At 45.3% G+C, this 12783-nt stretch overlaps 1 protein-coding gene across 1 annotated transcript in view; it reads right to left on the bottom strand.

Moving 5' to 3' along the window:
* LOC106813160 (titin-like) overlaps nucleotides 1–12783 on the bottom strand; it is a 180648-nt gene that overhangs the window by 39108 nt on the left and 128757 nt on the right. The window contains exons 181-203 of the mRNA XM_014817590.1: nucleotides 12609–12735; nucleotides 12025–12306; nucleotides 11409–11711; nucleotides 10600–10902; nucleotides 9951–10072; nucleotides 9412–9568; nucleotides 9141–9248; nucleotides 8404–8595; nucleotides 8005–8109; nucleotides 7560–7757; nucleotides 7262–7418; nucleotides 6716–6861; nucleotides 5865–6146; nucleotides 5347–5452; nucleotides 4815–5011; nucleotides 4205–4377; nucleotides 3753–3882; nucleotides 3287–3574; nucleotides 2777–2884; nucleotides 2009–2200; nucleotides 1266–1370; nucleotides 748–945; nucleotides 269–366 (exon numbers count right to left, since the gene is read on the bottom strand). Coding sequence (XP_014673076.1) covers nucleotides 269–366; nucleotides 748–945; nucleotides 1266–1370; nucleotides 2009–2200; nucleotides 2777–2884; nucleotides 3287–3574; nucleotides 3753–3882; nucleotides 4205–4377; nucleotides 4815–5011; nucleotides 5347–5452; nucleotides 5865–6146; nucleotides 6716–6861; nucleotides 7262–7418; nucleotides 7560–7757; nucleotides 8005–8109; nucleotides 8404–8595; nucleotides 9141–9248; nucleotides 9412–9568; nucleotides 9951–10072; nucleotides 10600–10902; nucleotides 11409–11711; nucleotides 12025–12306; nucleotides 12609–12735 — 4077 coding nt within the window. The remainder of the gene's footprint in view (nucleotides 1–268; nucleotides 367–747; nucleotides 946–1265; nucleotides 1371–2008; nucleotides 2201–2776; nucleotides 2885–3286; nucleotides 3575–3752; nucleotides 3883–4204; nucleotides 4378–4814; nucleotides 5012–5346; nucleotides 5453–5864; nucleotides 6147–6715; nucleotides 6862–7261; nucleotides 7419–7559; nucleotides 7758–8004; nucleotides 8110–8403; nucleotides 8596–9140; nucleotides 9249–9411; nucleotides 9569–9950; nucleotides 10073–10599; nucleotides 10903–11408; nucleotides 11712–12024; nucleotides 12307–12608; nucleotides 12736–12783) is intronic.

The raw sequence follows: 12783 nt of genomic DNA on the forward strand, positions 1-12783 counted from the left end.
CTATACTATGCTATGCTATGCTATGTTATGCTGTACTATGCTCTATACTATACTGTGCTGTACTGTGCTGTGTTATGCTCTGCTTTGCTATGTTCTGCTATTTTATTCTACGCTATGCTATGTTATGCTACGCTATGCTATGCTCTGCAATTATATTCTATGCTATGCTATGCTATGATATGCTATGCTATGCTATGCTATACTATGCTATGTTATGCTATACTATGCTATGCTATACAATGCTATGCTATGCTGGAAAACAACGTACCTTGCTGCCACCATCGCGTCGCGGTCGGTACCAGGATAGCGTGACGAAGGTAGATCCAACCTTCTCTACCTGCAGGTTGACCGGCGGTTCCGGTACACCTGTGACGCAATCACACAGTAAGTAAGAGCTTCAGAAATGGTAACCGGTATTTTATTGCCAATGTCGCGTCAGTTGGTCATCCTGCCGCACGACGTACCAGGTACAGAGTATAGGAGTATCAGAGTACGCGCTCGCTAATATAAGGTGAGCTAGGAGTCTCAACAAAGATGCCGGATCTACGCAGATCCACAGATCAAGTTCCGTCATCGATGAACCAGAAGGCAAACTACAAGTAATTTTACTACGGCGGAAATCGGCGAAAACGCTGCTATAGATGCCTATAGATAGATTAATGGTATACATGCTCAGATTAATAATGATAGATTTTGATTAATCATTTAGATATTAATTAGATAGACTAAGGGTCAGTAGGCACTCACTCGTCGGGTTCTTTGCCACTACGGGCTTGGACGGCAGGCTGGGTTCTCCTGGCCCTGCAGCGTTGACGGCCGTCACGCGGAACTCGTACTCCGTGCCGTCGATGAGGCCCGTCGCCTGGTACGTCGACGTCGTGTGCGGAGTCTTGTTGCACGACGTCCACTCGATCATGTGCTTCACGCGTCGCTCGATCGTGTAGCCTGCGTGTGAGCGTGCGTGGGAAGACGCGGTGTTGTTAGCAGTGTAGCACGTAGCATGTAACGCGTAGGTTGTGTAATGGCGGCGAGAGTACGTGTGAGATACCTATCCTCGATACGTGTGAGATATACGCGCCGTATATATATATCTGCAGCAGTTATTACTAGTAGAATAATAAGATGCTGCGTTGTGCACGTGCATTCCGCACATATCATATATCATCTATATAATGTCGAATTAAAAATTCTAATGAGATTACGGTTTTTATGAATATGATTATGAATTTTATTGAATATATATTACGGTTTTTATGAATAGATACCTATGAGTTTAGAGCCGCCGTCCTTTAGTGGTGGTTTCCATCGGATCGTGATTGCTGATGACGTAACGTCCGTGATGTCAGGCGTAGTCGGTGGGCCCGGTGGGTCTGCAGCCAATATACGAAACCACGTCGAAGACATAGCTAGGTAGGAATAGTAGCTAACGTATCTAGCATCTTATATCTGTTTTCAAGGTGTAGCACGTTGATATGTAGTGAATGCAGTGGAAGTGTTAAAGTAACATATGGGTAAAAATGTCTGCGTGTTTAGTTAATCAAATAATCGATAACATTTTCAATAACAGGTGTATCTGGACGCATAAATACATTCACATGACTGCGTAGAACGCCGTTTAATAACGCCGTTGTAGTCCAATATGCAGCATGAACGACTGAATTCATTTGCAATCGCTTTTCGATTGATTTATTCCGCAACCACGGAGTCTATGAATCTTAATTCTGCACACCTAGAAGATATATTAGTAGAGTACGCAAATAGAGATATTCTCCTATTCACGAATCTCCTATCAACCTCTCCTAGATCGAGTCCTCTATTCATCCACTCCAGATACTAGTACATGGAGCAGTTCTAGTAAAACATCTGCTCGGCGACACATTATGCTGAAGCCATGCATGCACAATCGAGAATGTTTTACAGTATGTCTACAGTTTATCTACAGTATATGTACAGGTACGTTCTACGGTAGGTCATCGAGGTGGGGGCGCCTGCAGCGGCTCTCACTCACCGTACGGGTCCTTAGCGGTGAAGGTCTGTCCGACCAGGGGCTCGCCCATGCCGTAGATGTTCTCACCGCGCACGCGGAACAGGTAGCTGGCATTCGGCTGCAGCTTCTTAATGGTCAGCTTCGGGTGGCTGACGACACCGGACATGCGCGTCCAGCGATCGCGGCTGCTGTCGTAGCGCTCGACCACGTAACCTGAAAGATGGCTGCCATCTTAGAATCCACCCATCATGCGGTTGGGTGGGTTTGGTTAAGGATATATGGGGTCCAAAGCATGTAAACGCCATACAGGACTATATCTATAACCCTATATAATTAATATGTCGATGATGGTAATTATAACGCCGAACACATGATTCGTATATATTATACATAATATATGGCATTGGTGCTCGACCACGTGACCAGAAAGATGGCAGCCATCGTAGAATCCACTCCATCTTGCTGTCGGGTGGTGAGTGGGGTGATGGTGGGGGAAGGAGGGTAAGAATACATGGTGTCAAAATCATGTAAACCGTATATAAGGCTATGGCTAAAAACATATATATAGTTTATATGCTCCTAATGGGAATTATATGTTCGGCGTTAGCCGTGTCGGGGTGCAAATAGACATGGGATCACGAGGATATAAACCCTATATACGGGCTACAACTATAAGCCTATATAGGATTTATGTGTTCTTGATGGGATTTTATGTTCGGCGTTAAGATTAGTGTTTCGTCTGCTATAAGGTGACGATGTACGGTAAGTGGTTGCGTTGTGATATCATACCGGTGAGATCGACACCACCGTTGTCAGCCGGTGGCTTCCAGTGTAGTGTCACAGTGTTCTTCGTAACATTGCTGGCAGTTAGAGGTCCTTCCGGAGCTTCGGGTTTGTCTAAAAAAGGAAATATAGTTCTTACTTACAATGTCGTTTACGTAATTCAATTATATTATCATCTCGAGCAACCGTTGTACTGAGGGGCCTATAAAATGTTTCTCTGATCTTGTTTTTTTCAGAAATTTTTTCATGAATGATGACAAACAAACACTTAAGAATGTCGCCGAGTAGCACAACAGAACAAGCATGCGGTTTACACTGGGTGGGCCAGGCCTTTACTAGACATTACAGACATTAGTTACGAACAGATATGAATAAAGTTCGAAACGAAAACTCCTATCATAACTTTCTTACGGTTTGATGAAAGCTCGAACCCACATTGAACGCTGTTATTTGCATCAATTGACAACACGCGCACAGACTGGCACACGAAGCCAAGCTATCGTGATGAACACTGACCGACGACAATGACGTTGAACTGAGCCGTCTCCTTGCCCTGACTGTTCTCGATCGTTAGCTGGTAGGGGGCGGTGTCGTCGCGCTGCGCGGGGCTGATGTACATCTTAGCGTACGTCTCGCCGACGTTGATCGTCACGCGCTCCGTATTGCGCATGGTCGCTCCATCCTTCTGCCAGGTGACCTTGGGAGCCGGAGAGCCGGAGATGCGAACGCTGAGGTCGATCGGGTCGCCTGCGCGCACCTTGATGTCCTTGCCGAGCACAGCATCCAGATGAATCTGCGGCTTCTCTGCACGATTCGTCGAACAGACCATAATGAGCACGCAGTCACTACAGGAGATTCGCTCTCGTTAACAGTGGGCGTTGAATATGCGGAGTACAAATATTAGAGTCGCATGTGCGGTTATATAACCAGTATTTTTACTAGTACGCATAGTACGCGTACACGATGAGAAGAATAGGCTTACCGAACTCTGGTTTTGCGGTGACGTGAATTGAAGGCTCGCTAGGCGGGCTGGGGCCTGCCGCGTTCACGGCATATACTCGGTACATGTAGTCGCATCTTTCACGCACGTTCTCATCTCTATAATCACATTCCTGCAAACATTTTCCGTACGTTACATATATAAGAATGGTGCAATAATGACGCGCGCATGTGCACGTGTGCTGTGTGCGTGCATGCTTTCTTTTATATATATATATATATATATATTAATATATATATATATATATATATATATATAAAGGGTAAATAATCTATAGTTTGACTCAACTGAACATTACCTGTGTCGACATTATTCACCCCTGACCCCTGATATATCTATCTATATATATATATATATATATGCCAAAAATCATATTACAAGTTATCTTTGACATAGTATGAATTATGATTTTCGAATAAGCGATATCTACCAACCTTTTGCGGGGATCTGCTTATGAATGTCCAGGCAACGCCCTTCTTGTCCTTGCGTTCAATTGTGTAGCCCAGAATGGGGCTGCCGCCATCGCTCTTTGGTGCTGTCCATTCCAATGAAATGAAAGTCTTGTCAAAGCTAACAATCTCTGGCTTCCCTGGTGCTTTAGGCTCCTCTGAAATGAGCGATGAAAGAACACTTCAACAAACAAGCCAACCCTCCTTGCGAGTGCGTTGCAAGCTCGCTCATGCGTAGTTACTTCGTCGTTCGACTCGTTGCCGATTATAGATAAGACCAGTATTACGAACCGATTAAGACCAGTATTACGAAGAATCATATTCTCCACTAAGAAGTTTTAACGGTGTGGTTTTTTCTGTGACTGCGTGTAAGCCTATCGGGGCCTTAATAATCGGGAACGTGATATCAATATCTCATAATAATATTTTCATATATGTGTGCGCGCGCGTGTGTGCGTGTGCGTGTGCGTGTGCGTGTGAGTGTGCGTGTGTGCGTCATGTTATATATTGTACCATGTGTTATCTATTATCTATATACGTGTATAGTAGTTGATTGAGGAAGACTTGTGCTGTAGGATAATCCTGACGCTCATACCGTATGGGTTCTTTGCCAACGTCGCTTTCTCCGTGGCCAGCGGCTCCGATAAACCGTTGATGTTCTCTGCCATCACTCTGAAGTCGTACTTGACGCCTGGCTTCAGCTTGGTCACCTTATGCGAGGTGTCGGACACGTAGTTACTCACTCCGGTCCACGTTTCCTTCTTCGCTCGTTTCATTTCCACAACGTAGGAACTGCAAACGAATAACACATTTTTATTATACTCGCACGATACATCGTGCATGTGACATTATAGATTATTGACAGAAGAGGATATTGTAATAACATATCGTATTGAGAACAACGTATTTTTATTATACTTGCACGATAAATCTTGGCAAAAAGCAGCGAATATGAATATAATTGAACATTGGCAGGAGAGGATATTGTAATTGCATATTGTAATGAGAAAGCGTCAGGCAGCCCGTGCACGCGGTATAATGAGCCGAAAACGCCTGACATAAATATCGCTGTAGATGGCGCTGATTCTGCGCGGAGAGACATTCTTAGCGGGACTGCGAGGACGTACGTAATGTCGGAACCGCCGTCATCCTTGGGCTTTTTCCACGACAGCACACAACTGGTCTTCGTAACGTCCGACACGTGCAGCGGTCCATCGGGTGCAGCTGGCACGTCTGAAACAACGAGCGATGATCAACGCTACCTCTCTCCCCACGTCATCCACAATATCCGCAACCGCAACCTACCGACAACCGCACGCGCACGCACTACTACTACTGCTGCTGCTACTGCTGCTGCTACTGCTAATGCTACTGTCTACTGCTACTGCGCTACTGCTACTGCTAACTGGCTACTGCTTTTTTTGTTTTTTTTTTTTTTTTTTTTTTTTTTTTTTTTTTTTTACTGCTACTACTACTACTACTACTACTACTACTACTACTACTACTACTGCTAGATCAACCTCAAATCCTCAAAACAGCATATTTCATCGTTGGATATTTCGTAAATATTAATTATTGTAATTAAATATTTTCCAGCGGGCGTCGAAGTAACGTCGAAACTACGAGATTTGAGTTGTTCACGTACCGATGACCGTGACGTTGCACTCAGCCGAGTCCCTGCCGGAGTCGTTGTGTAGATGCACGGCGTACTGTCCCCTGTCGCCACGCTTGGCGCTATGCACTGTCAGGTGCGTCGACAGGTCGTCGGTGCGAATCTCGCACTGGCCCGTCGATAGGATGTGTGAGCCGCAGAAGTGCCACTCCACCTCCGGCCTGGGCGTTCCGCTGTAGAACAGGTCCAGGCTGAAGGGATAGCCGGCCTTCACCTTGATGTCTTTCAGCGAAGAGCGATCGATCCTTGGCGTTTCTGCATCGGTGAAAATAGATAATCGATTGCATGGTATGGCGATTAGACAAAGAGACGCGGTAAATCCAGTAGCAAAAGTGCTATAAATAACACCTAAAAATGACAATTACAATAACAACAATAATAATAATAAAAAATAATAGTGATGAATAAATAATAAAAAACCGTACTGTTTGCAACAGGCTATAAAAGTATTTTACTTACAACCTTTTCAACACAATTATTCATGAAACTCCTCGCTCTATTACTTGTTTAATTAGTATAATGAATGCAGGCAAAAATATGCTACAGAAACTACAGTACTCTCTAATGCTTCAAAACATATAGTATAAAGATTGTTATAACAGATTATACAATTACAATACGCCAAAAATTCTTTAGCTATTCTACGCATGACGCTAGCTTTCATCAGATTCTTCTCAAAATATTCACAAGAGAATGAAAAAGTTGACTGCTATATATATATATATACGAGCGAGCGTGTGTGCGTGCGTGTGTGCGCCCGTGTGCGTGCGTGCGTGCGTCCGTGTGCTTGCGTCCGTGCGTTGACGTGGGTTATGATAGCTTACCGGGCTGATCGACGATTTCGATGTTACTTGTAGGCCTGCACGGTTCGGACACGTGACCAGCCTCGTTCTCAGCACACACGCGGAACATGAACACGTCGCCCTCTGGTAGGTTGGATACGGTGAACGATTCTCCGGACACGGGGTACCTAGATTATACACAGTGACATACCGCGTATGAATATTTCACAAATAAATCTCGTGAACTCGTCGCTGACTATACCATCTTTATGACGTATCAAATCATAAGCTGATCGCACACACGTGGGGTAGTACAGCGCAACTATGTTTTGTAAAGACAATTCAGGCCTCCACTTCGCACGTAGTCATGTTCATAAATTCGACCTGTTAGCATTGCTGTTGCAAACTATCAATGTAACTATCAATGCATAAAAGGTTCGTTAAAAACGATGCACATTGTTATTAAATTATAAAATATATCCTAATATTCCTAAATATTATGATGAAATGAAAATAGCTTTGATGTATGCTATCGATGCGACAGTAATAGATTGAGATGGCCTTTGTGCGCTTCGAGCTAGCGCTTACCTTTTGGACTGCGCCCATTCCTTGCCGCGGCGTTTGCTTTCTACGAAGTAACCCGTGATGCGGCTGCCTCCGTCCTTCTTCGGCTTCTCCCAGGAGAGTGTCACAGAGTGTCTTGTGATCTTGTCGACTGTGAGGTTGCTTGGCGCGTCCGGTGGATCTGCAAGCGAGCAATCACGTGATCAGCTCGTGACAAACACGCTGGTTTCATATTGATGACATCAATGAATAAATGTCGGTAATAATCGTTATATCCCAGTCATATGTTTTAAAGACTAGTTAAAAGATCTATTTTACTCACATGTCTTGACCCTGGTCTCGACCTTCTGTGACGGCTTGCTTGGTTCGCCGGGTCCTGCAGCGTTGACGGCCATCACGCGGAACGCGTACTCCTGGTTGCGGACGAGCCCCGACGCCGTGTACTCCAGGGCATTGATCGGGTTGTAAGTGGCCTTGATCCAGTCTAAAGAGCCGACCGTGTGCTTCTCCACTATGTAACCTGTTAGCGACAGAAGACGTCTATACAACGCTCACCAAGAGTTCGTGCAGTGCTACATCGGATCGAGGCCACGAATATACGTTATTCTTACAAAGAGATACAAAGAGATTTGTCGAAACACAGTTTGTCGAAATTGCGTCGTTGTTTGTGGTACAGTTTTTAATATTTGTGGTTTTCATTTGGATGTTTTTCATTATTTTCCATGTTAGATTGAAATTAGTTTCCACGATGTCAAGTTTATACATACCGGTGATACTGTTTCCGCCATCGGATTTCGGTGCCTTCCACTTCAGACTGACGTTGTACATGTCATAGTCGGTGACGTCTAGTTGAGTAGGTGGTCCTGGCGGGTCTGCAAGAGTTAGCGGGCGTATAGCGTTTACAATATATATGTGTATGAGATAAGCTTACTATATAAAAAAAATTATTGCATCATTGCATGTGTATTTTAGCATATTATAGAAGATATTCTTTGAAGATGGGCTTTTGTGATTTTCTTCTATTTTTGTTCATTATGGTTAAATTGCGATAGTCCTGCCCCGATGTGTTCATTGCTAATTATTGGTTATTAATTATTCATTATTGATGTCAGTATTTATTCTAACAACACGCGCAAAGAACGCCAACAACAAACGCGGATAATTACCGTATGGACTCTTGGCGACAAAGCTGGTGCCCTCTAGCGGCTCGCTGAGGCCGTACAAGTTCTCGGCGCGCACGCGGAACAAGTAGCTGTGGTTCGTCTCCAGCTTCTTAATGTTAATCTTCGGCACGGACACGCTGCCCGGCATTCTCGCCCACTTGCCACTGTTCGCGTTATAACGCTCGATGACATAGCCTACAGAGTGAATGCAAGGCGAGTTCAGAGGTCGAAGGTCAAAGAACGCAGAAATAAGAACGACGAAGAATGAAAATGCTCCGAAAACGTCGCAGCGTGACGTCGCAGAGAGGCGATGATAATGATTATCAGAGATAATAATAATAATAATAATAATAATGATAAAGAAGTGATGAGATCAGTGTAGTAGTGGAATGGCTACATAATTATACTTCAGTGTTTAATTTAATGTTTATCTTACTAATATTAATCTACAGATTATATATCGACTGCACTTATGTACGCACGCACGTATATACGGATAGCAGAGAATAAAAGCCACAACATAAATTCGAAGAGGAAAGTGTACGAATATAGGCAAAATATTACACTTTCTAAGCGCTTCGTTAATAAGGAAGTGACGAATGACGATGGTAAATTCATTCTATACAAACAAAACATCGCTGGACACGCATGACTCTCATTCAGACAATTGTGAATTTGCACATTAATAATTCAACGGAGTATAAGATTCAAGAAAAAAACAGACGGTAAACGTGTCTTACCAGTGACGTCAATTCCTCCGTTGTCATCCGGAGGGTGCCATGTAAGAGTAACGGAGTTCTTGGTGATTTCTGCCGCCTTTAGCGGACCTCGGGGTATGCCTGGCTTGTCTGAGGACGGGAAACGTAAGCATTAGCATTCTGGCGCAAATGCATGAACGCACGGGATTGTGTGTGGGTGAAATACAGCCGGTAAATCTACGATGATAAACGTAATCCAGATAAAAATCGGTTCTAATGTAGAGGCTATGAAAACGTAAACATTTGTGCCTACCAAGCACGAGAACGCTGATTTGGCCAGTATCGCCGCCGGAGCTGTTGGTGAGAATAACGTCATATTTGCCGCTGTCGGACCGCTCTGTCTTTGGTATCATCAACGTCACACTCGTCTCCGCCACGTCTTGCTGAAGCCGATTAGACACGGGCAGTACCTGAATTCGAAAAAAACAAGCACGCATATAACAGTATAATATATAACAATATAATAATAACGGGGATGATAAATGCGACGATGACGATCCATACAAAACAATTTATTATGATGATGAATTAATAGATGTAGTTTATGAATTAGTTCAGTAATTGAACGCTGGGGGGTGGCAGCGTCATCAGCGAGAGCATAAGATAAGTGAATGCGCGACATCACAAGTCAACGGTATCAGAATTTCGGGAGCGAAGTGTCGCGCATAGGAGATTTTAGACATTTTAGGCAGTCAGGATCTATTTATGATGTTCCTGACAACGGGCGCATATATTTCGAATGCAGGTTTTCACAGGTAGTGTCACATGAGAGACAATTGACCATACGTATACCTCGCCGTTCTTCCTCCATTCGACATCTGGTGTAGGAGCACCCGTGATTGCGATTTTCAGATTTAGATCTTCGCCAACTCGCAGACGAATATCCTTTGATAAGATGAAGAGTCTGGGCTTCTCTGCAGATGTAATAGGAATGCGCCAATCAGTTCTCTATAGTGTTAGCCTGGCCATTGATATACTTAACAATAACCACATAAGACAAAGTAAATACTCTGTTCGTACGCAAGAACAATCGGTTCGGCTTTTATATAATTAGCATACGGTTGGAGGAAAATGTTGCGCAGTTAATGGGTCGCATAACATTTGTATGGTGCCTCTTGCTATTGTGTTTGTTTTTACAGTTGTTAACTTTGAGGAAATAAATTGCATTTTGTTCGAATGTTGGCTGGCCAGTTACATTCAGTTATATCTCCTACGCTACGCTAATATCGATAATAAAAAACGATATCGATAAATAACTAGTTAACATCTATGTGCACGCTGCCAGCCATATTAATCATCGGCGATAGCAAATGTAAATTCGCTACCAATGTAAACTATAGCAGGCCAGACTATAGCAAGGAAAGAGGAAATCACGGGTTATCATGCTTCACGGTATAGGCAATAACTTTTACTAAAACCACGGGCCGATATTACCACGTACCGAACTGCGGCTTGGCTGTGGCAGGCTTCGATGGCTGGCTGGGTGGACTGGGTCCGGCAGCATTGATTGCCACCACGCGATACTCGTACGTATAGTCGTCCCTGACGGTCATGTCCATGTGGCGACAGTCCCGTGTCGGCTGGCGGGTGACTGCGCTCCACGTGTTGCCCTTCGTGTCTCTCCTCTCGATCATGTAGCCGACGATGGCGCTGCCTCCGTCACTGTGAGGCCGCGTCCACGACAACTCGATGGCAGTCCTGCTGAACGACATGATCTCCGGTCTTCCGGGAGCACTCGGCTCGTCTGTGGATAGGTATTGTAGGATACGTGGAGATATAGGAGCACGGCTAGCACGCATGTCATTACACTTTCAGACTATTACTACGGTCCGCCCATAGCGAGTGTAGCCTCCCCCACAAATACACGCACACACGCATACACACGTGGAGATATTATTTTTTTTAAATACAAGAAACAGAGCGTGGTGCAAGAATTATGTCGAAAGTCAGTAATGATCTGATTAATCGCACGCCCCCTGATACCGAAATTATCGCAAAAAACTGTTATGGGAGATGCACAAAACTGACTTCACGGTTGCTGCATTCAACTTGAATGCTAGATGTGATATTTCCCCGGTCTCATGTCGCCTGCGCAAAGTATCGTATATCAATATGCTGTTTACTAATGATATGTTTGTTGTTGTAGTAGTCGGAGAACAAGAACACAACAGGAACGAGAACACGACGAGAACGACATCACGCAGGTCATGCCTGTAGCGAGATAACGCGCAGACGCGCGCGGCCGCCTACCGTATGGATTCTTGGCTAGCACCGTCTCCGTCGTTGTCAGCGGCTCTGAGAGGCCGTTCATGTTCTCGGCCATCACGCGGAACTCGTACTCCCTGCCCTCCTTCAGCTTAGTGACGTTGCAGTTGGGAGCTGTCACGTAGTTGCTGACCGTCACCCAGTGATCCTTCTTCGAATCTCGCCTCTCGACCGTGTAGGCGGACACCTCGGCGCCGCCGTCATCCTCCGGCGGTTGCCACGACAACGAGCAGCTGCTGCTGGTGAGATCGGATACCTGAAGCGGTCCTCGTGGCGGGCTGGGCTTGTCTAGAAAAACACATCGCGCGGAGACGGTTATCTTCTGCTTTGGTGGCATGGACACCGACATATGGCTAGCGTAGGAGGTCGATTTCAATGTCATATAAGCATGTTGAATAATTAGTTGTACGCAGGCTATGCCTATTTAGTATATATACCGCTCCTCCGTCAGTTGGAGTTAAATACACCATCAATCAGAACCAAATCATCAACATAAAATACACCATCCTCACCGCATCAGCACCAAATACCCCACCAAAACTATACACGTAGAGTCTCCTCCCCCCGTCCTCCGTCAGCAGTAGAATGACTCGTGACTCACCGAGCACGGCAACGTTGCACGTGATCTTGTCCTGACCCGAGCTGTTGCTCAGCGTGAGCATGTACGTGCCCGAGTCCTCGCGCATCGACTTGTGGTTGGTGAGCACCGTCTCGCTGTCGCTGTTCTTGGCGACGACACGCTTGTCGAGCCTGATCGGCTGGCCGTCGATGCTCCACAGGATGTCCGGCATGGGCTCGCCGACGAACGGCACGTCGAGGTAGAACGACTGGCCGGCGCGCACGCGGACGTCCGGCAGGATGGCCTTGCCGACCTTGGGCGCGACTGCGGTGAAGATGCAAGCAGACGTATTAGTCAGCATAGCCACCAACGAGATTAAATTATTTTTATAGATGTAGTATTAATAAGAACTACAGTTTTTGTAATCGGCTATTATTATTACTTTGGGTGCTATGTTGTTGTTGTTGTTGTTGTTGTTATTGTTGTTGTTGTTGTTAATAATAATAATAATAATAATAATAATATTGTCATTGTTGTTATTGTTGCTGTTGCTGCTGCTGCTGGTGGTGTTGTTTTAGTTGTCGTTGTAAACGGCGCTACCATAAACCAGCTATGCGGACTAATACGTCTGCATGCATCTTCACCGCAGTCGCGCCCAAGGTCGGCAAGGCCATCCTGCCGGACGTCCGCGTGCGCGCCGGCCAGTCGTTCTACCTCGACGTGCCGTTCGTCGGCGAGCCCATGCCGGACATCCTGTGGAGCATCGACGGCCAGCCGATCAGGCTCGACAAGCGTGTCGTC

Source organism: Priapulus caudatus, unplaced genomic scaffold (genome assembly GCF_000485595.1).
Source record: "Priapulus caudatus unplaced genomic scaffold, Priapulus_caudatus-5.0.1 Scaffold0, whole genome shotgun sequence".
Lineage (NCBI taxonomy): Eukaryota > Metazoa > Priapulida > Priapulimorpha > Priapulimorphida > Priapulidae > Priapulus > Priapulus caudatus.